Source organism: Spinacia oleracea, chromosome 2 (genome assembly GCF_020520425.1).
Source record: "Spinacia oleracea cultivar Varoflay chromosome 2, BTI_SOV_V1, whole genome shotgun sequence".
Lineage (NCBI taxonomy): Eukaryota > Viridiplantae > Streptophyta > Magnoliopsida > Caryophyllales > Amaranthaceae > Spinacia > Spinacia oleracea.
This window is the reverse complement of record NC_079488.1, coordinates 72,973,856-72,998,714: the sequence shown is the minus strand read 5'-3', so window position 1 is coordinate 72,998,714 and position 24,859 is coordinate 72,973,856. Positions and strand designations below refer to the sequence as shown.

Below are 24,859 nucleotides of genomic sequence, written 5' to 3'. Positions count from 1 at the left end.
GGGTTACTTCGATGGGAAACATCCAGCGCAGCTGAGGTTTTTTCCATACTCAAGGCTCGATCCCGAGACCTTGAATAATGAGCAAAAGACCCTTAACCACTCACGCTAACCTCAATTGACATTAAGTCATTGTTTGTAATTGCAAACTTATCACAATAAACGTGCCATATTTTCCAACTAGACTGGGGTGGGGAATCGACCGAGTGGCTAACAAAAGTTGTGACCTTAGAAATCAATATAATTGGCGACACTTTTCAAATTACAAGTCGTTTGCAATCATCTTGGGCTTGTGAGGAAATCACAAGTCGTTTGCAACCATCTCGGGGTATTACTTTTTCTTTCGCTCTTTTCTTTGGTTTCCAAGCTCCATAGGTTTTCAGAGATTTCTCCCAACGTTTGTCAATCCCGCTGCAATTTAATCTTCAATAAGGAAATCAATAGCAAAAATATCTCCGACCAGTTGACCTACATAAGGCGTGGTAAACAGAGTCATGGCAACAACCAAAGGTCGATGTATGAAGATCATGCTATTCCTTCAGCTTGTAATATTTTGTTGGTAGTTCGGTGTGTAAACTGTGTAAGGGGTTTTAATGACCCTAATAATTTAGGTTGTTTTAGTTTTAGTAAGTTGTAATATGTAAACTTTCTTTATTTATGCAAATTAAGCTTATGTCAAAAAAAAATAAGAATGAGTCTTAAACGTAAGCTTGAGGGGGAAGTAGAGATTAGAGAAAGTGTCTCTGATGTCCTCCACGACTTGTGCAAGAGTAGACCTCACCGCATTGCGCATTCTGGCGCCTCTAATTTCATCCAGAGCTGTGACTTGCATAACGGCGTCGTTGCTAAGCCCGGGTCGATATTTTCTTGGAATTTCACTCTAGGTAAGTACTAGTCGATCTATACCAATGTGTGTCTTTTGAGTTTTGAATATCGGTTTTCGTATACTTTTTATGAAAGTTGACTTAGGAACGTGTATGGTTAATTGGTTATGAGAGTTCTGGACAAAAAAATGTTCAACGGTTGGGTAAATCATCTTACAACTAATTGGCAAACAAGGCCCTAATTTATCAATTTAAACTTATAATCTTATACTACTTTGTGGTTACTATATGATTTAAGTAACCAAGGCGCTAAGTATATATATTATCTGAGTAGTAATCAAGGGAAAATAATAGATCATATAGTAACCAAGTTAACAAGGCCCTAAGTATATTATCTGAACTTATTTTTCACGAAACATCATTTTGAAATTTAACAATTATATATCATCTGAATGAACTACTACTAAATTGTTTCATTTGTATTTTTCTTATTAGATGGGAAGCCAAGAACTGCTAAGACTGAAATTGAAGAGATCAGTGAAGAGAAGAAGTTGGTAAGGCAAAAATTGATAGAAGGTGATCTCTTTGAAGAGTACAAGAGCTTGGTATTTATATGTCATGTTGAACCCAAAGACCCAGAAACTAGCATACTTAAGTGGATACTCGAGTATGAGAAGGTTCATGCTGGTGTACCCGAGCCATCTTCTTTGATGGATGCTATGCTTGGTGCTGCCAAAGATATGGATGATCATCACCATGGTGTCAAAAAGTAAACAACAATAACCATATGTACAATCGGTTGTCAAAAACTCGTTTTATTGTAACCAGTTGTACATAGAAAATTGTCATAATATTTGCTTATTTTGTATTTTTGTTCTTTTGAATTTCTGTTATCAATGCATGCCAGAATTATGTAAGACTAAATAAGGCATGTGTTAGTTCATTTGTTGTTAAGTATCCGTGTAATTTGTATTATGATGGTTGTTTGATTTATATGTATGCTTTGTTGGATGGCTATTGGTATGGTTCTATACTCTTCATTGTTAAATTTTATTTACAAGGGTAAAAAAAAGGGAAATATTACGAGAGCCTCCTTACGAGATAAACGCCTAATGTGTTTATATACTCTTTTTATTGGTGAGAAGTATAAGCTTGTTTTATCGGAAGTATAGCATTTGCTCTTCACTAAATCTGTAAATCGTGATGACTCTAATGAGGTAAACATACTTACATGTATGATTGTTATAAATTACAATAGTTTTGATTATGTGAATGTGGTTAGCTAACATTCTCCTCCCTTTTTGTTACAACATCTAGTTTTCTAGAAAACAAAAATTAGTAGATTAACATTACACAAATTCTCTTGGCGGTTTTAACATTCAACTATGCATATAACTAGAAATCTACAATCCTGCATCAACTTATTCCACCTTATTCTTCCTCTAGAATAAAAATTGCTTCGTCTATTGATTAACAACTAGATTTTGGGCTCGGGCGATGCCCCGAATGCCGATTCATCACTTGAATAATTGTAACTATGCCTATTTTTCTGTAAAAAAAATAAAAACAAATCATAATTAACTCCTATTTTTATTAAAATCATTTTTCTTTCTTTATTATCACTTTATTATATATTGTTTACAAAATATAACACGTAAATTTGCATAGCCAAGTGACTAAGTCATTAGTGGTTCCAATTACCAAGTCTTTACAGATGCCTTTTAATATATTAGTATAGATTAATATCGGTTGATTTTTAAGATAACCATAATTCTTTCAAATTCTACACTTTGAGGCCAACCGAAAGAATATCGATCTCCAAACTATCTGAGTTAGAAAAGCCAAAAATATTGTAATCAATCAACATTAAACACGTTAATGATCAAATGCAACAAAAGAAATGAAATTTTTGCGGAAAAAAAATGAAAAAAATACTCATTTGTAAATGTGACAAACGGGATACTAACCAATAACGATGGTCGTATTGGCCAAAATTCACAATTCAGAGATTCACCAAGATGACATCCTTACACCTTCTCCCTCCAATCTCATCCCTCTCAAACTCCACATCCAAAAAATCCCCAAAACCCATCAAAAACCCTAATTTCACTATCCTCAATCTCCATCCCTGCTCAATACCCCTTCAATTCAACAAAACCCCGTTCAATTCCCATCTCAAAACCCCCAATTCTCTCTCTTCCAACCCTCTAAAGCCCTTAAACAGTCTCATTTGCAGGAGTCTCAAAGAATCGCAAGATGACACCAAAACAACTTTATCCACCAAAAGCGGTGGCGGAGATGGTGGTGGTGGCGGCGGAGATGGTGAGGGAGATGATGGAAATAAAGGGGATTCTTCCAGTTTGTTGCCGGAGTGGTTGAACTTCACTTCTGATGATGCAATAACTGTATTTGCTGCGGTTGCAGTTTCGCTTGCTTTTAGGTCGTTTATAGCTGAGCCCAGATTCATACCTTCGTTGTCTATGTTTCCTACATTTGATGTTGGGGATCGACTTGTAGCAGAAAAGGTGAGATTTCTTACTGTATTTTTTTTGGGATTAAACTTAGAATGATGTTATAGCGTTCTTAAAATTTGGGTGCTTTTGTTGTTATAGTGATTATTTATTCTGTTTTATGCTCCCTAATTGTGTTGGTTAATGATAATTTGTTGGTGGAGGTCCAAACTACCCATTCCATATATCCCTGAGCACAAAACCATGGATGAGGCAAGTTTGATTGTAGAACTTTTGGGGAGGACAATGTAGAATTTGAGGTAGATTTGATTCTTTTTTCTAGTTGGTTCTTGATTGCGTTAAGTGTGTTGTTTGGAGTTCCAATATTGTATTCAAGCAATGATGCAAGACTGCTAGGTTAGTGTGAGGTTCGACCTCAAGAAATGATAAATGAGTATAACTATAATATAGAAACTCGTAATGAATAATACTATAGAAAATCGTAATGAAATAATAGTATAGAAAATCTTAATGAATGTTTAAGGGGAAGAGTTGGATTCCCTGTGAGCGGAGGCTCTGACCTTGATTGATTACTGAGTTGTGGCTCATTGGCTTTGCATTTGGTTGAATTTGAAGATCACGGGGTCGATCGTACGGTATGTAGCACAGAAATGGAAGTGAGAAATGAAACTTAAGAACAGAGAATTGTGTGAACACAATTTTTGTAAAACATTAAGAAAAGTGGAAACGCGGAAAACTAAAACAGAAAATCAATAATGTTGATTTTGTGTGTTATTAACAATAATACTTAAAGAGATAGTTCTGTTTAATTTAAGGAGATTATACAAAAGAAAAGTTCATTTTGGGAGTTTAAAGATCCATGATGCAGAAGTACTTGCTCGTCATTTATAGAAGGGGTTTCCACAGAGTTTCTTTGTGTTTCCAAGTTTCCCAAATAGAAAACGCTACCTTCAAGAGAGTTTCTGTGCACATGACCATTCGAGTATTACATAATTTACTTCTCCCTCCAACCCACAAGGTGTAAGTTTTAGCTCAAGTGAAAAGTAACCTTGGTAGTTTAACACTAGTGGCACTCGGCAATAGAGAGACCTTCATGCCATTGTTAATGCTGGTGTGCCCTCCGTTGAGATTGTTATTGTGTTTTTGTTTAGTCAATCATGTTTGATTGGAAATTTTTGGTAATGTCTTGGACCTTTTGAGTTTTGATCCTCATTTATCCAAGGTTGGAAATCTGGAATAACGATGGAACATGTTAAGTGTTTTTGTATTCCTTGAGAGGGAGGGACGGGGGTGGGGTGGGGGAAGGGAGGGAAGTAGAGAGATTGAGCCAAGTCTTCAAAGAGCTTCCCTGGCTGCTGCTGGAGAAGTCGGTAGACCAGTATGGCCACAGGTTAAGGTCAGTGAGGCCTTTCATGAACTTTGCATGTGGTAGAATACAGAATGAGGAAGAGAAAGATTTTCGGTAATGGTGGGTAACGACAGACAAGGGGAAGTGAGGTCCATTGCTAGGTGGGGTTAAGATTGTATAGGATGAATAAGTTGGCAGAGAGAAATTACAATAATTGCTTGAAGTGAACCTAATCCCACCACCATGGTCATCAGAGTTGACCATAAACCAAGTGTACGTCTCATGGGTGACTATAATGTGTGTGTTGTTCGTAGTTGTTTAGTGTTCACATCAGTTTAGATAGCCATAGGAAAGGACTTTGGTATGAAGGATTATAAATCAAACAAAAGAACATGGTTCCTAAAGATCATTTTTTTTAGATGAAGTAATACATGTATCAGACTATCAGTCAAGTGTTGCTGTTTAGCAGCTACGCAGTGTTCGTTGCTCGTGTTTGATTAAGTTTTTATTATCTCCAGCTATATCTACTGAGTGGGTCAGCCTTTCATTTGGTCTGGTTTTTGTGCTAATAGTTTTAGAATTTTACATCCCAAGCTTCCCCATTTTATACATAGTATAATTGATCTTTGTTCTAGAGATTTTCAGGTGACGTACTATTTCCGAAAGCCTTGTCCCAATGACATTGTAATTTTCAAAAGCCCTCCAGTACTTCAAGATGTTGGCTATACTGACAATGATGTTTTCATCAAACGAGTGGTCGCCAAGGCTGGTGATACTGTGGAGGTAAGGGTTAGAACTGAGCTCAGTTATAGTGGCTTTACGAAGGGGAACAGTTGTCCTTATATAATGAAAAAATTGTGACTTAATAATAAAGATTACTAAAACAGAGGCTCAGCACTCTGGTTTAAGTTAAGATGACATTATTCCAGCATATTCACTCATGTGTACCTGCTTCCGGGAGGAGGAGGGGGTTTGGAGGTAGAAGGGAAGCAAACTCATTAGAACATTCTTTTACTACTGGTATCAAACATTAATATAGGTTATATGACTGCAGGTAAAGGATGGAAAGTTGATTGTAAATGGCGTTGTGAAGGATGAAGCTTATATTTTCGAATCTCCTAAGTACAACATGACCCTTACAGTAGGCCTTCTTTCCCAATGCTTGACAATGTAACACATTCTATAGAGTGTGTACTGATTCTTTGCCTGTGTATTGGATATTCTATTCGCGCAGCGTGTTCCAGAGAATTCAGTTTTTGTGATGGGTGACAACCGTAATAACAGCTATGATTCTCATGTGTGGTAAACTCCTAAATCTCTTGTTACTATAATATCAACTATGAGAAGTTCCTGGCTGCAAGTAATCTATGATTTTTGGATTTATTTAGGGGTCCCCTTCCTGCCAAGAACATTATTGGCAGATCACTCTTCAAGTATTGGCCTCCTAACAGAATTGGGAGTACAGTTCTACCAGAGGGTTGTGCTATTGAAAAACAAGAAAGCCCTTCGACATCATCATGAGGTAGCCAAAATTGTTCTGAAGGGTGCAGCAACTCCATTTTGCTATTAGATCATCCACTTTCTTCAGCCACAAAAGGCGATGATTTCTACAGTTGTGTATAGCGCAGCAGAAGTAGAGGTGTTTGTTAGTCACTTTGGAAGCTCCATTGGTCGTTGAAATCTTTGGATGAAGATCATTTACGAGTAAGATCAGTTGACTCTGCAATTGAAACTAGTATCAACCATCAAGAATGTCGCAGACTGTTAGTATCTTCATTTTCTTTCTTTCGGAATTATGGTCTAGAAGTTCTGTTAGATGGGATACCATTTTGTATCAGCTAATTATTGGCCACAAGTTAAACTGTGTAGATTAAAGAAAAGAGAATCAGTAGTAATTAATACTCAAGAAGTGAAGGTGAAACACTTATTACTGTCTTCTTTTCTTATACTACGTAGTATGGTATTATTTTCTTCCAAATAAGAATGACAGTGGTTTGTGCTGGGTAGAGTGCCATCTCTAACCCAATACTCGAATAACTTGGTTAGAAATTTCAAATTTTAGAATACAACTCCTGAGAACACAATTATGGTATAATCTATTCACCAAGTTTACTTGGAACTGGGGCTGGGGTAGTACGAGGTTAGAGCGTAGTTTCATTTTATGTTCTGTTCTACTAGAAGTTATAACTTGGAGTCATTGTGATTCCCCCATTTGAAAGGATAGTGTCAGGTAGTCCGCCTCCTTATCCAAAAAAAAAAAGCAATTATGGTATAATCGATGAAATCATCGAAACATTCATATAACATCATATACATTCAAATTCTTTTGACTATAACTATATGATTAAACGTCCACTTCTCTGAATTCTATAACTATATACAAGACTGTTCTGTAAATCTTACAATACGGGTAGTTTGAGCTGTGATGTTCAAAGAACATCTTACATGTCGACGATGCTTCGTCTTCACTAATTTGCCTACAACTTGTCCTTTTGACCTGATCTCAAAGTCCAATATCAACGGAACACCTTCGGCGGTAAAGCCTGCGCCAGCCCCGTGCAGCGGAACCTTCTGGCCTTCGATGTTTACATGCACGGTCCGCCAGCTTTTTCTGGGTTGGTAGTATGGATCCAACTATATGCATACCACAGAACAAATCACGCAATTTAGACTAGACGTGACAAATCTGATCCGTATCCAATCTAAAATACTTGACCCGAAAAGAAAGCAATCTCACCTGACCAGAAGCAATAGTAAGGTCAAAATAACGGAGGTTGATAGTTGAGCAGCTAACATGAATGCCAAAGAAAGTAGCAGGATTGTGCACTCTCATTCTCAACGAACAATTTACTGTCAATATCTTGCTTGGTACTCCTGTAAGATCTGATCCTTCTCCAAAATAGAAATTATGTACAGTCACATCCTACATAAAATTCAAATTTCCGCAAAATTAAGGCTCTTCTTTTGTTAACTTTTTTAGCCATAACTGAACTGAACAGAACTAGATAGTAAATAATAAATAATAAATAATTAAATAATTAATAACTAATAATAAATAATTAAATAATAAATATAAATAATTAATAATTACAAATAATTATCAATAATAATAAAATAATTAATAATTAATAATTAAATAATTAATAATTAGTACTTCGTAATTAATAAATAATAATTATTAATTATTAATTATTATTATTATTAATAATAAAAACCTAAATACAAAAAGATAAATATTGCAATATAATAATAGAACTTTTGACTTTATAATACGGAGTAATAAATAAAATAATAAAATAAGATTATTAAAGACGAAGATGAACACAACGTCGTTCATTTCAATTGGACTAAATGGAACTTAATGGAGCTGAAATGAACTGAATGAAGTTGAGCTGAACTGAACTGAACTGAAATTAAGTCCAAAAGAATAGAGCCTAAGGCTAATTTTCTTCGAATTGTTTTGACTTATGTCAGACAAAATAAGTTCGAAAAATTAACTTTTGAATACCCTTTTATTTGTAAAATTCAATCTATTTTATCCCTGTTGGCATTCGGTCTAACAATTTCCGTTACTTTTTTTTAAAATCAAGATTTTTCTACATTAACGGTTGGGTTAGCAAAAAGATACATTTGATTATAATATGGAAAACCCTTAATTTGTTTATTAAGTAACAGAATTTGTTAACTTTGGATTAAAACAAAAATAAGATTAAGCATATTTTACAAATACAATGCGGACGACTTCGAAAGCAGAGGACAACATAAAAATCAAAGAAACACGAGATTATGATATAGAAAAACGCAAAAATATATCGTGTACATAAATATCATTATTCACATACCATCGTGTTGAAATTTCTTATACTTCCTCCGTTCCGGAAATATCGCACCATTTCATTACTATTCCCACTACAACTTTGGTCATTTTTTGTGATTCATACGTAAGGAAATTTTAGTCATGTGGGGTCATGTTAGATTCGTATCGATATATATTTTCTAAATATTAATTTATTTATAATTTTTATTTGCGCACGATTTGAGATATTTGAAGGAAATAATGCCCTTGGTCCAAGTATGCATTCTATGTTAAGTCTAATAAATGCGGTTCAGTATTAATTAACAAGTTAATAATTCAGTGAGATCAAGTGAGCTGAATGCCTAGCTAGAGGCCGCTTCAGTTCAAGTGGAATTAATGATATTAATCCACAGCTTACTCTTGACTGAACCCGTAGGGTCACACAAATAGTACGTAAACGGATCAAGTATTTAATGGCATTAAATACTCCATCTATGAATATTCGGAACCGACGGATCTTGGTTTCAGTGGGAGCTAAGATCGTCACAGGCAAGAAATGAATACTCCGGAAACGATGATATTGCCGGAAACGGAAATATGGATCGTATCGGAAATATGAATATTATCCAAGTCGTAGATGTTACCGGAAACGGAAACATGGTACGTATCGGAAAATATTATTGGAAATGGAAATATTACCAGAATCGGAAATATTGCCGGAAACGGAAATATTGTCAGAATCGGAAATATTGCCGGAATCGGAAAATAATTCCGGAAACGGAAATATTAAATATTTGTTCGAAACGGAAATTAATTCCGGAATCGGAAATATTAAATATTGTTCGTATCGGAAATAGATTCCGGAAATGGAAATTTAATCGGAAGCGTATCGTACGAATTAGCATCGGACGAGGCCTGCCGGACGAAGGCCCAGCACGAAGCCAGGCCGTCGCCCAGCAAGCACGCACGCCACAAGCCCAGCGCGCGCCAAGGCCACGGATGCGTGGGCCTTGCTGCGTGGGCTGCAGCTCGCACGCATGGGCAGTCCTTGTGGCTGCCGTGTGTGTGTGAGTTTGTGCTCATGCGTGATTCCTGAATCAGCAAGAGTCAGTGTATGATTAAATGTCTATTCCTAATTGGATAAATTAATTAAATAGAATTCATGTAGGATTCTAATTCCAATTAATTCGCATCCTACTAGGATTACGATTCCTTTTCCATAACTCTATAAATAAAGGCCTAGGGGTCATAATTTATATACAAGTTTCAAAGTATTCAAAAGTGAGTTTTTTGAGAGAAAATCAAACACACATCTTGCTCAAAAGTGCCGAAATTTTCTAGTACCTTAAGGGCGATTCTAGTTGGTCAATCTTAAGGCGGATCCGGACGTGCTGTGGACTATCTACGGAGGGACGACACTTGGAGTCCTAAAAGACTTGTTCTTGTTCGGTTCGGGCGCAGCTAGGGAAGGCACGCAACAAAGAGTATGCATCTAATTATGCTATATGATTATGTGTAAATAATATGTTTCCTGGGTTAATGGTTGTTTCCGCATGATCTATGTAAATGTCATATGTATCATAACCTTACAGTGGTATCACGAGCCCCTTATTATTTTCATAATCTAAATTGCATGAACATGGTTAAATATTACAAATTTGCAAGAATTAAAAGGGGTGATTAATTTTCGTAATTGTTAATTAATTGCAAATTGCGTTTATTTAATTATATGTACGCAGTTTTTCGGCAGTTTCTTCATTACTCATCCGAATTGAGTGATTTTTGTGTCAATTCCGCATGTAAAAGGCATTCTAAAATTTTAACAAAAATAGTATTTTTCTGCCGAACCCAGAATTCTCAAATTCGAAGCCTAACTATGACTTTTCGAAGGTTTTAGTTTTTCGAATGCAAAATTTCGTAAATTTAAGATGTTAAATTAAATATTTGCGATTCCTGTTGATAAATCTTGAATTTTTGATTGACCTACTGCATATGTTTAACAAGTTTGAATGCCTAGTCTTGTTAATTATGCAATCTAATTTGTAATTATGATTAATTTGTTGAAAATTAGAATAATTTAGAATTAATTTGATTTTCATAATTAATTGTAATTTAATTAGAAACCTATGATTAAAAACCACCATAAAAATTGTAAATTTACGATAAATTTTAAATTTTTATGACCTAGACTTGAATCCATATCAATCGGAAATCAATTGGATAATAAATTTTCGATTTTTCGCCCTAAAATTATGAAATTAATAATATTTATTAATTTGTCATTAATTTTAAATATAAATTTTAAATTTTTATGCGATTCGTTCAAATAACTTGCACGCACGAAGCAATGGACGCTTCGTGTTACCCTTAAGGGGTGTTGTATAATGCGGGCATGCGACGACGAGCAAGGGAGCTCGTCGCCCGTGCGGCACGAATGCAATGAGCAAGGGCGTAGTGCACGAGCGCAAGGCAGCAGCCCTGCCTTGTGTCGTGTGCCACGAGCAATGAACGTATGGGCATGGGCGAGGGGCGAGCCAAGGCAGTCGCGTGTGGGCAGCAAGCGAGCTGCGCCACAACGCGCGCTGCCTCGCACAAGTGCGCGCAGCCTCGCGCGCAGCGAGCGCAAGCTCGCGTGCCACGAGCGCTGCGCACAGCATCACTCGCGCGCACAGCGCGCGACGTCGCCCGCCCAGCGAGCGATGTCGCGCACCAGCGAGCGATGGCTCGCGCGCGCGCAGCGAGCGATCTCGCGCGCCAGCGAGCGATGGCTCGCGCGCACCAGCGAGCGATCTCGCGCGCCAGCGAGCGATCTCGCGCGCCAGCGAGCGAGCCAGCGCGCCCAGCGAGCGATCTCGCGCGCGCACTGCGAGCGATAGCTCGCGTGCGATGGGGCGCTGTGCGGAGGCTTGCGTTGGGACAGCAGCAGCTATGCTACGAGCGCATGGGCTGCGCGCACATGGCCAGCAATGGCTGTGTGCGCACGGCCCATGGGCGTGCAACGCGTAGGGTGTTTGCGTTTCGATTAGATCGTTTTGAATGTTTAATTTGAAAATTTCAGTTCACGTAATTTTAATTAATTTTAAAATTAATAATTTGAATTAATTTCTTGGATTTTAATTTTGAATATTATAATTATAATAAATGGAATTTATTCTAATTATTTTACTAAAATTAAAATCATGAATTAATTTAAATGCGACTGAAATTAAATTAAATTTTGGATTCAATTATAAATTTATATGAGCTTTAAATTTTAATTAAATTTGTATGTTTCCGGTTAGACTAGAAATACAATTTTATGTTTAAAATTAGTAAAGCATATGAATTTATTGGTTTGAGTGAGAGCGCTTTTTAGTCATAAACTCTTGATTAGGTCTACAAATCCTTAAGGTTAAAACAACTCGATTAGAATTAATAAGGACTGAATAATTGGTAGATTATTGGTGACCTTGATTAATTGCTGCAAATGTTTACGTGATGCATAATGTGTTTTACTAACCAGCTATGTGGGCCATTCATGATAATGAATGGGTGAATGGTATATATTGTATATGTACTGTTTTGCAGGTTATGAAGTGACTAGTATGGCCCAAATAGGATAGAAAATATGGTCTGCGTACCATTAATTTGAATGTAATTGGTCTAAAGCACCAAAGTTATTTTTCAATTCAAATATGGTCTGCGTACCATCAAATAGTTGTAATTAGTTATAGCTTATCCTATTTGAAGAAAATGGTGCCTCCCACGGAGATTTTCAAGACGGACTTTGAAGTCAAAGCTTCAAGATGAAGTCGGGCCATATTAGATCACAAATATCTTATGCATGTTTTAAGTTATTTATTGCTTTAAATATGTCTTAAAATGCATGAGATCAAAAGCTTGATTATGTTGCATGATTAAGGATTTTAGTTCACTTAAAATCTAACCAACATAGTAAGAGCCTTAAGTTCCAAACTTAAAAATTGAGTTAAAAGGTGCCATGCCAAAATATACACTTGCTTGGATGTCCTTTACATCAATCTAGTAATAGTTTTCGCTCAGCGAGGTGTTACTTATTGGTCCTAAAGGGGCAAGGTACACAAATAATTGTGAGTACATGTTAGTTTTGGTGAAACTCAACGATATAAGTAAGGAGTCCTTTTATGTCGTGGCAAATTCGATAGGTTTACCTAATAAGTTCTTAGACGTACCTATCAACCAAGAATAGTTTCTAGACTATTAGCAAAAGGCTTTTGCTTACCTAAGATGTTCTAGGATTAAGTCGACAAACTGTGCTTAGTTCTTCAATGATTTTAGGATCTTGGAATCATTTTATTCACACCTGCCGGAACACATAACTTGAATAAAATGCTTAATAAACATTGAATTATGCATGTATGCTAGAATTTAAGTTTATTAAGAGAAACTGTGAATGGTTATTTATTTGTTTATTCTTTTCAATTGTAGTTTTAATATGGCAAACAACAATCAAAACATCATCATGGGTTCTGAGCTTATGGTCAAGCTGAACCTGACAAATTTTCTTGAATGGGAAGCTAAGCTAGTTGAAATAGTCAAACTCAATGGACTTGAGTATGTACTATCACATCCCATGCCAAGCTACTATGCCAGAGACATGACCCCTGAGAGATTTTACGCCTGGGATGCGGATCTCAAAAAGGTTATGAGTCTCATGCTGAACAATATCCCTGATGATTGGGCTAGAAGGTTTGTAGCTTATGAACCTTTTACGCTCATCAAGAATCTGAGGGATATCTGTCGTGGAAGTACGGAGGACAGGGACCTGAACGTCCATGAGTTGATTGAATCAATGTCTGGGCTAAAGGTTAGTTCTCCCAACAGGTGTTATAGGATGGAGGTCCAAGAAACACATGTTCAGCTCCTTCGCACTAAACAGAGGGTAGGCGTCCCACTGAGGTTCCATGTGGATCTTATGTGTTCATATTTTGATCGCCTAAGTCTACTAGGAACACCAATAAGCAAAAGGATGGCAGTCTCTGTCTTGCTCAATTCACTACACAGTGGGTTTTGTCGCTTCAAGCAACAATACCTAAGTGAACCAAGAGAAGAAACAGTTGCAGAATTTATTCACCTTGTCAGAAAGGCTGAAATAGTACTGGACTGTGAAGCCAAAGATTTACTCAAGGCTAGAAAGAGACCATTCAAGAAAGGTGGAAAGTCCAAGGGCAATGCTAAATCAAAGCAGGACAAGTCCACATTAAGCTGTCTTTATTGTGATGGAATAGGCCATTACAAAAGAGAATGTCCAAAGCTAAAGGAAGATCAGAAGAACGGAACAGTCGTTCCATCTTCAGGTATTTTCGTTATAGACTGTATACTTGCTAATTCAACTTCTTGGGTATTAGATACAGGTTGTGGCTCACACTTATGTTCCAATCCACAGGGACTAAGAAGAAGTAGAAAGTTAAGCAAGGGTGAAGTCGACCTACGAGTGGAAAATGGAGCACGGATTGCTGCATTAGCTGTAGGAACTTACTATTTGTCGTTGCCCTCCGGGCTAGTTTTGGAACTGGAAGAATGTTTCCATGTTCCAAGTCTTACTAAAAACATCATTTCGGTTTCTTGCTTAGATGCTAAGGGATTTTCCTTTATAATAAAAGACAATAGTTGTTCGTTTTATTTTAAAGAGATGTTTTATGGATCTGCTAGATTAGTCAATGGACTTTATTTATTAGATCACGACAAACAAGTATATAACATAAATACCAAAAAAGGCCAAAAAGGATGATTCAGATCTCACCTATCTGTGGCATTGTCGATTAGGCCATATAAACTTGAAACGCTTAGAAAGACTTCAAAGAGAAGGAATTCTAGAACCATTTGACTTAGAGGATTATGGTAAATGCGAATCATGTTTACTTGGCAAAATGACAAAGCAACCTTTCTCTAAAGTTGGAGAAAGAGCAAATGAACTATTGGGTTTAATCCATACAGATGTATGTGGACCAATGAGTACAAATGCTAGAGGTGGTTTCAGCTACTTTATCACTTTCACTGATGACTTCAGTAGGTATGGTTATGTCTACCTAATGAAGCATAAGTCTGAATCCTTTGACAAATTCAAGGAATTTCAGAGTGAAGTAGAGAATCAATTAGGCAAGAAGATCAAGGCACTGCGGTCTGATAGAGGCGGTGAATATCTGAGCTATGAATTTGATGACCATCTGAAAGAATGTGGAATTCTATCAGAATTGACTCCTCCTGGAACACCACAATGGAACGGTGTGTCAGAACGGAGGAACAGAACCTTGCTAGACATGGTCAGGTCAATGATGGGTCAGGCAGAACTTCCATTAGAATTTTGGGGACATGCACTAAATACAGCTGCACTCACTATAAACAGAGCTCCGTCTAAAGCTGTCGAAAAGACTCCATACGAATTATGGTTTGGAAAACCTCCAAATGTGTCTTTTCTTAAGATTTGGGGATGTGAAGTATACGTCAAACGATTAATTTCAGACAAACTTCATCCAAAATCTGACAAATGTATCCTTGTGGGCTATCCAAAGGAAACAAAGGGGTATTACTTCTACAATACATCTGAGAACAAAGTGTTTGTTGCTCGAGATGGTGTCTTTTTGGAGAAGGATCACATTTCCAAAATGACAAGTGGGAGAAAAGTAGACCTCGAAGAAATTCGAGTCGAACAACAAACTCTAGAGAATGCTCAAGATGACATTCAGGATGAAACTCAGAGATCTTTAGAAGAATCTGGTGAGAATCATGGTCAATCTAGAAATGTTACCCCGCGTAGATCGCAAAGATATAGATCTCAACCGGAAAGGTACTTAGGTATTTTGACGAACGAGAGCTATGACGTTCTATTACTTGAAAGTGATGAACCTGCGACTTACAAGCAAGCTATGACGAGCCCTAGCTCCAAGCAATGGCAAGAAGCCATGCAATCTGAATTAGACTCCATGTCTGAAAACCAAGTATGGGATTTGGTCGATTTGCCAGATGGCTACCAAGCCATTGGAAGCAAATGGGTTTTCAAACTGAAAAAGGACAAGGATGGGAAACTTGAAGTTTTCAAAGCTAGATTGGTTGCAAAAGGTTACAGGCAAGTCCACGGTGTGAATTACGATGAAACCTTTTCACCAGTTGCAATGCTAAAGTCTATTCGAATAATGTTAGCAATCGCTGCATATTACGATTACGAAATATGGCAGATGGATGTCAAAACTGCTTTCTTAAACGGCGTTTTAACAGAAACTGTGTTTATGACACAGCCTGAAGGTTTTGAGGATCCAAAGAATGCTAAAAAGGTATGCAAGCTAAAGAAATCAATCTACGGATTGAAGCAGGCATCCAGGAGCTGGAATATACGTTTTGATGAAGCGGTCAGTGACTTTGGTTTCATCAAGAACGCAGACGAATCTTGTGTATACAAGAAGGTCAGTGGGAGCAAAATTGCTTTCCTAGTATTATATGTCGACGACATATTGCTTATCGGAAATGACATTCCTATGTTGAACTCTGTCAAGATTTGGCTTGGGAAATGTTTTTCGATGAAGGATCTAGGAGAAGCACAGTACATATTGGGCATCAAGATTTACAGAGATAGATCTAAAAAGATGATTGGACTTAGTCAAAGCACTTATATCAATAAGGTGCTTGATAGGTTCAAGATGGCGGACTCCAAGCGAGGCTACCTACCCATGTCTCATGGAATGACTCTAAGCAAGACTCAGTGCCCAAAAACACTTGATGAGCGTAGACGAATGAATGGGATTCCATATGCATCATTGATTGGTTCAATAATGTATGCTATGATATGTACACGCCCGGATGTTGCGTACGCACTCAGTGCTACGAGCAGATACCAGTCAGACCCAGGAGAGGCGCATTGGACTGCTGCCAAGAACATTCTGAAGTACCTGAAAAGGCACAAAGATGACTTCCTGGTCTATGGTGGAGATGATGAATTAATTGTTAAAGGCTATACGGACGCAAGTTTCCAAACCGACAAAGATGATTTCAGAGCAGTAAGCTGGAAAAGTGCTAAGCAAAGCACCATTGCGGATTCTACAACTGAAGCGGAGTACATTGCTGCACATGAAGCAGCAAAGGAAGCTATATGGCTAAGGAAGTTCATAGGAGAACTTGGTGTAGTCCCCTCCATTAAAGGACCAATAGCCCTGTATTGTGATAATAACGGAGCTATTGCACAGGCAAAAGAGCCTAGACACCACCAGAGAGTCAAGCATGTACTTCGTAGATTTCACCTTCTACGAGAGTTCGTTGAAAGAAAAGAAGTCGAGATAAGCAAAATTGGAACTGATGACAACATATCAGATCCATTAACTAAACCTCTGCCGCAAGCGAAGCACAACTCGCACACTGCAGCTATGGGAATCAAGCATATTGGAGAATGGCTTTGATGTCTCTGTTTAATGTTTTAAAGTTTTAGAGTTTAAATCTTTGTAAAACATTATTGGTTAATCATTCACAATAAATGAAAGAAATTCATTTTTCCATTTAATTTGTGGTTTATTAAATGATGAGTCCCTTCAACTTGACGATATATTCAAGATAGACTGTCAGGACCAGTCCTGTGACTAAGAAATGTCTATCAAGTGAACTTGAATGTCAAAGGTTGAAAATGGTCCCTAATTGGAGTTTTCTATAAAATTGGACGCATAGAAAACGTTAGACGATTAGAATGCAAGATGACTAGTAGTTCTGTTTCTTGAACTATGTGGACATGGCAATGTCATAATCATTTGCATAGATACTTACTTTGGGAAGACTAGTATCGGACAAGACCTATGAAACTTTACTGTAAGAGATGAAAATCTGTCATAAGTAAATTTCATTAAATTATTAGACACTAAATCCTCAATACCTGAGTGATTTGAGATTACTTGTTTGAGAACTGGTTGCTTTGACGTTGACCAACCGTCGCACCGTAAAAGGAGGCTATAAAGGCAACGCTCAGGTAATCACCTATCAAACGAAGTCTAATCTCAAGATCGCAAGATTGGGATTGTCCTCCCATAAATCGGGATGAGATGCTTAAAAGTTGTACAAGGCCACTCGGAGAGCTAGAAACTGTGAAATGCATGGCCGTGCTCGGATGAATCATAGGCTATGATTATCTGTTTATTTGATCAGTTGAACTCTGAAACCGAGGAACACCTCTGGACATAATAAGGATGACAACTCTTACCTTATGTTCAAGAGCAAGCATCGAGCGAAAAAGGAATTAGGAAATGCACACTTGTCCCTAAGGACAAGTGGGAGACTGAAGGAAATAATGCCCTTGGTCCAAGTATGCATTCTATGTTAAGTCTAATAAATGCGGTTCAGTATTAATTAACAAGTTAATAATTCAGTGAGATCAAGTGAGCTGAATGCCTAGCTAGAGGCCGCTTCAGTTCAAGTGGAATTAATGATATTAATCCACAGCTTACTCTTGACTGAACCCGTAGGGTCACACAAATAGTACGTAAACGGATCAAGTATTTAATGGCATTAAATACTCCATCTATGAATATTCGGAACCGACGGATCTTGGTTTCAGTGGGAGCTAAGATCGTCACAGGCAAGAAATGAATACTCCGGAAACGATGATATTGCCGGAAACGGAAATATGGATCGTATCGGAAATATGAATATTATCCAAGTCGTAGATGTTACCGGAAACGGAAACATGGTACGTATCGGAAAATATTATTGGAAATGGAAATATTACCAGAATCGGAAATATTGCCGGAAACGGAAATATTGTCAGAATCGGAAATATTGCCGGAATCGGAAAATAATTCCGGAAACGGAAATATTAAATATTTGTTCGAAACGGAAATTAATTCCGGAATCGGAAATATTAAATATTGTTCGTATCGGAAATAGATTCCGGAAATGGAAATTTAATCGGAAGCGTATCGTACGAATTAGCATCGGACGAGGCCTGCCGGACGAAGGCCCAGCACGAAGCCAGGCCGTCGCCCAGCAAGCACGCACGCCACAAGCCCAGCGCGCGCCAAGGCCACGGATGCGTGGGCCTTGCTGCGTGGGCTGCAGCTCGCACGCATGGGCAGTCCTTGTGGCTGCCGTGTGTGTGTGAGTTTGTGCTCATGCGTGATTCCTGAATCAGCAAGAGTCAGTGTATGATTAAATGTCTATTCCTAATTGGATAAATTAATTAAATAGAATTCATGTAGGATTCTAATTCCAATTAATTCGCATCCTACTAGGATTACGATTCCTTTTCCATAACTCTATAAATAAAGGCCTAGGGGTCATAATTTATATACAAGTTTCAAAGTATTCAAAAGTGAGTTTTTTGAGAGAAAATCAAACACACATCTTGCTCAAAAGTGCCGAAATTTTCTAGTACCTTAAGGGCGATTCTAGTTGGTCAATCTTAAGGCGGATCCGGACGTGCTGTGGACTATCTACGGAGGGACGACACTTGGAGTCCTAAAAGACTTGTTCTTGTTCGGTTCGGGCGCAGCTAGGGAAGGCACGCAACAAAGAGTATGCATCTAATTATGCTATATGATTATGTGTAAATAATATGTTTCCTGGGTTAATGGTTGTTTCCGCATGATCTATGTAAATGTCATATGTATCATAACCTTACAATATTAAGAGTCAAAGTAATGGTTAAAGGAGTAAAAGTCAACCATGTTGCGATATTTCCGGAACGGAAGAAGTATGTATCCGGAAAAGGCGGAAATTAATTTTAGGGAAAAATGAGAAAAAGATGAGGGGCTGTTTTTCTTAGCTTTATTTAACTGAACTGAACTGAATTTAGTTGAACTGAATGAATAGTAAATAATAAAATAATAAATAATAATTACTCCCCTTTTTCTAAATAAGTGTCCACTATTCTATATCGCGTGTTCCCTAATAAGTGTTTTGTTTCTATTATATATACTTTTCCCCCTTTTCCATAAATCATGATTGTTTTTTTTACACATTCTACACATTTCACACTTTTTCATCCCCACATCACTTTTATTTATACTTTATGAATGAACACTTATCTACTTTATCCCTTCCCCGAAAAAACACTCACAGACATTGTGTTTCTTCTACACTTTTCAGTTTTTTAAATTATTGCGAATTCTCTCAAAATTGACACTTATTTAGGAACGGAGTCAGTAATAAATATTAAATAATAAATCATAAAATAATTAATAATTAATAGTTAATCCGTAATAATTATATAATTAATAATAACTAATAATTAATAATATTTAATAAGAATAAGTAATGAATAAAAATAATTAATTTATAATTATATAATTAATAATTAATAATAAATAATTAAATAATTAAAATTTTAAATTCATACTCCCTCCGTATTTATTTAAGAGATACACTTGGTCGGGCACGGGTATTAAGAAGAAAAATTGAATGAAATAAAATAATAAAGCAAGTGAGGTTGGGTAGATATGTTAATAATTAAACAAGTGGGGACCATGTCATTTTGGTGGGTGAGAGGTGAGGTGGGTTTATGAAATTATTTGTTTAATAGGATGGTGGGTCATAGGGTAAATTAAATGTATTATTTAATTAGATGGTTGAGTTGATAAGTTACTAAAAATGGCAAGTGTATCTCTTAAATAAATACGGCCGAAAAAGGCAAGTGTATCCCTTAAATAAATACGGAAGGAGTATTTATTGATTAAAAAAAATTAAGGCGTACTCCGTCCTTTCTATAATGTTCCTCACTTTTCCATTATGTGCGGTCACCAATGCACTACTTTGGCCGTTAATAGTTTTAATTTCGTATAAGTAAAAATTATTAAAAAAAATGATATTTAGAAAAAATTTATTGAAACGAATCCAAAGATATCCCACAAATTAATATTTATACTCTTAATTATACTATTAATTACGATCAAAGTTTTTAAATTTTAACTATATGAATAGTAAACATGAGAAACATTATGGAACATCGAGAGTAGTAATTAATTGATAATAATAATAATAATAATAATAATAATAATAATAATAATAATAATAATAATAAATAATAATAATTATTATTATTATTATTATTATTATTATTATTATTATTATTTATTATTATTATTATATTATTATTATTATTATTAATTATAAAAATACATAAAGATGAACAGTGCAATATAATAATAGTAATTTTTAACATTATAATAACAAAAAATTAAATATTAAAGACGAATATGAACACTAACGCAGTTCTTTTGAACTGTACTGAATGGACCTGAATAGAACTGAAATTGATTGAATTGAAAGGTGTTGAAATGAACCACTACAAAATATTGTACCATTAACGACGGGAAATTCCGTCGTTAAAGGCCAATAATCGTTGATTAATGACGGGATTTCCCGTCGCGAACCCGTCATAAAAGGGCCGTCGTTAATGGAAAATCCTGTCGTTAATCCGTCGTAAAAAAACATTTGTGACGGTTGTTCCCGTCTTTGTTTGATTGTAAGTCCCATCGCAAAAGGCTTTTACGACAAGATTTTTGACTCGTCGTAATTAGGTTGTAGTTAAAGATACAAATTCTTGTAGTGAACTGAACTGAACTGAATATAAATTAAGTCCAGAAGAACAGAGATTAAGGTTAGTTCCATTCAATTTATTTTACTCATTTCTAGCAAAATAAGTTCGGAAAAATTAACGGTCGAATACCCTTCTATTTGTAAAATTCAATCTATTTTGTCCCCATTGGCAACCCGATCTAAAAATTTCCGTTATTTTTTTTTTAATCAAGATTTTTCTATAATAACGGTTGATTAACAAAAATATGCATTTGATTATAATATGGAAAAACTTTCATTTGTTTATAAAGTAACGAAATTTGTTAATGTTGGATTAAAACAAAAATAAGGTTGATTAATTTTACAAGTACAATGTGAACGACTTCGAAAGCATAGGACAACATAAAATTCAAAGAAACACTAGATCATGATATAGAAAAACCCAAGAATATATATACATAAATACTATTATTCACATACCATCGTATTGAAATTTCTTATATGTATCCGGAAAAGGCGGAAATTAATCAAATTTTTTTTTTGTGCGAATGAACCACAAGGGCGGAAATGAGAATCGATCCCAATATCACCTGAAACCGGGAATTGAATGAATCTCTAACCAAATGAGCTATCCATCACTCTCAAATTAATCAATTATTTGAGTATTAGACCTATAACGTTACTCTTGTGGATATATACGCTTAATGATGTGACATTTGTTCACCAACAAATTTAGCTTAGCCATTAAGAGTGCTTGATTAGGATTCATTAAGGGAGTTAATCTCTTAAACACGTTTGTTAATAAAGCACGTACCAAGTCATAACGTTTCTATATAAAGTAGGAAGAACTAGATAGTGGAGACGTATAGGGGAGAAATTTAAGTTGTTGAAATCATGCACTTATTGTAATCATTTCAGGTGAGTTTTCTAAGTACATAGGTCTTATTTTGTTCATCTTAGTTAATATAGTCTCTTTTTTTTAAGAAGACTATTTTCAGATATGTGCAAATAAAAAAAGTTCGGAAAAATGAGATCTACTCAAATACAATATACAATTTTAATAAGTTGATAAGTTTTAATAAGTTCATATAAATAAAAATTGAATGAATAAAACACACCTAATTGATAAATTGATTTATGACTTCAGAATTTTTTGATAAAACAATAAATTTTATCTCAAAGAAACTAAGAAAGATATGAGTATCGTTCAAAATAATCATATCCTTTAAGATAGATACATTTTGATAGAGGGATGTAGATTTTTACCAATGACGAGATTCCAAAATTTTAAGGTGTTAGTAATTATTTACTAATAAAAATATTGACGTAATAATTCCCTTAAAACATCAAGTCTTTGACGGAAATTTACTTAATTTAATAAAATGTCAGCTATCTTTCCCTGAATAAATGGTGTTGTAAATTCTTAATCAAAAAATAAATGTTGGGGAGGCTCACATATCAATGATTTGTGTAAATAATTAACTTGCCTAATTTTTAATTAGTGCATGCATGTTAAAGTCTAATTGATGAAAACATGCATGGATTAAAAAATCTTACCTTGAGAAAAACTTGAGCATTATAAGGCCTACTAGCACCCCACACAATAGAACACACCACCATAAAAACCAACCCTAAACACATCATCCACATAAAAACCTTACAACCCCATGACAACTCTTCCTCCTCCTCATCCCTCCACCAATTCACATACACATCCCTCCTTGTCTCGGCCTCCTTGGCGGCAAGGTGACGCCCTCCGAGCAATTGTACCCTATCCCTCTCCATCCTCTTTCGACGATACCCATGTAGACCACTCACCCGACTAGTAGCCGGCGACCTCGATTGTCGACTAAAAAACGAAATCAACGTCAATCCCTCCAATGGGCTTTGAAACCCCGTCGGCGTAACAGTTTCCAACGTCGCGGTGGCCGAGGCCGTTGTCGAAGACTTATCCTCCTCTTGTGAGTCACGTGAAGGACTTTGAACATAGTAAACCGGCCGAGGCGGCTTAGGTGATGATAGTGATGATAGGCTAACAATACTATCAGATTCGGATTTCGTGTACATCATTTTTTTCTATGAGGAAAATCAATGTATGAAAAAAAAAAAACTTAAGGTACAAAATATTTTGATTAGGAGTAATTAATTTTTTTGGTGGGGTAGTTGAGGATAAAATGGAATGTGACCAAGTATTCCACTAAAGAAATATGAAATCACTACATTTTTGGTACTTGATCATGAAATTCATCATCGCTTGAAACGCTCAAACTTTTGACTGAATTTGGGTAACGTATGCTTAATTGTTTTTGGTGGTTTTATTTGCTTTTTCTTTTTCTTTATTTTATGCTTGAATTCAGGATATTGCGGTGGAAATCATGCCTTCAAATTTTATAAAAAGACAATTTCTGTTATGTGTATTTATTATTAATCACTTCAGTTTTAAAATCATCCTAGATTTTTATTTTTCTATTACACTTTGAAATCATCTTACATACTCCCAATATTAAATTACTAGTCTTATATGCATGAGATACGTTCGAATATAAGAAACATATAAATGTGATGCGTGCGAATATAAAAAATATATAAATTAGATAGAGCCAAATGCATATAAACAGATTGATTAAAATTGGTAAGAATTTATTTAAGGGCTAGTTTAATTAAAATGCTTCTTTGGATTTTTCTTACTGGGTAGGTTGTCATTATATTCTCTATTCTATAAGTGTTATGGATTATTTTAATAATCCAAGGGGTACACAAAAAGTGGATTCACTAAAATAACCTCACATTTTCACTTATATAATAGAGATCCTCCAAAAAAAATTATAATTACCCCATTTGTAATTATGCACCATCTATTACTCCGTCCGTTCCTTTTCATTCTTTACGTTTTTCGTTTCTGGTGTCTCATTTTAATCTTTACACTTGAGATATTTAATTTTATATTATAACATAAAAGTTCCTAATATTCTGTTAAAAATCGTGCCAAATAATTATTTAAACCAATCAAATTCATTATGTCATTAAATTTCTCACATTTTCCTATTGGAACATTAAATAATTCTCATTTTTTCAATATAAATTTTTGGATAAAGGTGAAAATATTACGGATTAGTATTAATAAATTTAATTTGCATTGTTTAAGTAAAAAAAAGAATATTTGTTCACATTAACTATTTGTTAAATCACGTGCATGATGCTAAACGTAAAGAATAAAATGAGACAGAGGGAGTAAATTATACTAAAACTAACACCAGGAATGGCACATGTCAGTTCCTAATGCAAAATGTACCAGCCAAAAATCACTTCATAAAAAAACATATCTACTTTATTTTATTTTATTTTTATTATTTTCTCTCTTTTTATATAAACTAGGAGTATTTATGTGTGGAAAAAAAAATGGATTATAGAATTTGATAGTATTAGACGATTTTGGTGATATTTTAGTCAAATTGTCATACCAGTAATAGAAAATACATTTTTTCAATATTTTTGTCAAATTAACATATTAAGCATATCGAATATTTAGGTCAAATTGTCATATCAAACATATAAAATATATAATACCTAGTAGGTTGAAAATCGCATATTAAATGTATAACTGACTACCTTCAAATTTTATTACTTATGCATTAGTTTAAAGGGATAAAAGCTTTAGTTAAATATGTTATAAAAAAGATGGTCAAATAATTTTCGAATATACGTGCATGCACACGGACTTGATCTAGTTATACACTATTTTACACTCTCTCTTTTACAATATCAATTTTTTGTGACTTATACATAAGGAAGTAGTCATGTGGTTTTTTGTTAGATTCATCTTGATATTTATTTTCGAAATATAAAATTTTATAATTTAACCCGTGTATAACTAGATATATTAATGATTAAAGTTTTGCATTCCCAAAAATTGAAAAAA

The 24,859-nt window shown here is 35.5% G+C and overlaps 3 protein-coding genes across 3 annotated transcripts; 2 read left to right on the top strand and 1 right to left on the bottom strand.

Annotated features, from left to right (window-relative positions):
* The first annotated feature begins 184 nt into the window (after positions 1-184).
* Positions 185-1,838, top strand: LOC110801276 (MLP-like protein 34). The gene is made up of 2 exons (XM_022006623.2): positions 185-881; positions 1,317-1,838. The coding sequence occupies exons 1-2, from the start codon at positions 689-691 to the stop codon at positions 1,592-1,594; spliced, it is 471 nt and encodes a 156-aa protein (XP_021862315.2). The 5' UTR covers positions 185-688; the 3' UTR covers positions 1,595-1,838.
* A 942-nt stretch (positions 1,839-2,780) lies between these two features.
* LOC110801272 (chloroplast processing peptidase) lies at positions 2,781-6,567 on the top strand. The gene is made up of 5 exons (XM_022006621.2): positions 2,781-3,346; positions 5,286-5,423; positions 5,695-5,781; positions 5,875-5,942; positions 6,029-6,567. Exons 1-5 carry the CDS (start codon positions 2,840-2,842, stop codon positions 6,159-6,161), a joined length of 933 nt encoding a protein of 310 aa, XP_021862313.1. The 5' UTR covers positions 2,781-2,839; the 3' UTR covers positions 6,162-6,567.
* Positions 6,568-6,940: 373 nt separating this feature from the next.
* Positions 6,941-23,277, bottom strand: LOC110801287 (uncharacterized). Its single transcript, XM_022006634.2, has 3 exons — positions 22,498-23,277; positions 7,378-7,563; positions 6,941-7,274 (listed from the first exon to the last, which is right to left on the bottom strand). The coding sequence occupies exons 1-3, from the start codon at positions 23,008-23,010 to the stop codon at positions 7,014-7,016; spliced, it is 960 nt and encodes a 319-aa protein (XP_021862326.2). The 5' UTR covers positions 23,011-23,277; the 3' UTR covers positions 6,941-7,013.
* Positions 23,278-24,859: the final 1,582 nt, after the last annotated feature.

What these genes read in the sequence shown, in the direction of transcription:
- LOC110801276 (XM_022006623.2), top strand. Translation starts at nt 689, where the DNA reads ATGAGTCTTAAACGTAAGCTTGAGGGGGAAGTAGAGATTAGAGAAAGT. An exon ending in TTCTTGGAATTTCACTCTAG is followed by an intron (nt 882 to 1,316) that starts GTAAGTACTAGT and finishes TTTTCTTATTAG; the next exon opens with ATGGGAAGCCAAGAACTGCT.
- LOC110801272 (XM_022006621.2), top strand. Translation starts at nt 2,840, where the DNA reads ATGACATCCTTACACCTTCTCCCTCCAATCTCATCCCTCTCAAACTCC. An exon ending in ATCGACTTGTAGCAGAAAAG is followed by an intron (nt 3,347 to 5,285) that starts GTGAGATTTCTT and finishes AGAGATTTTCAG; the next exon opens with GTGACGTACTATTTCCGAAA. An exon ending in AGCTATGATTCTCATGTGTG is followed by an intron (nt 5,943 to 6,028) that starts GTAAACTCCTAA and finishes GGATTTATTTAG; the next exon opens with GGGTCCCCTTCCTGCCAAGA.
- LOC110801287 (XM_022006634.2), bottom strand. Translation starts at nt 23,010, where the DNA reads ATGATGTACACGAAATCCGAATCTGATAGTATTGTTAGCCTATCATCA. An exon ending in ATGCTCAAGTTTTTCTCAAG is followed by an intron (nt 7,564 to 22,497) that starts GTAAGATTTTTT and finishes AATTTTATGTAG; the next exon opens with GATGTGACTGTACATAATTT. An exon ending in TTACTATTGCTTCTGGTCAG is followed by an intron (nt 7,275 to 7,377) that starts GTGAGATTGCTT and finishes GTATGCATATAG; the next exon opens with TTGGATCCATACTACCAACC.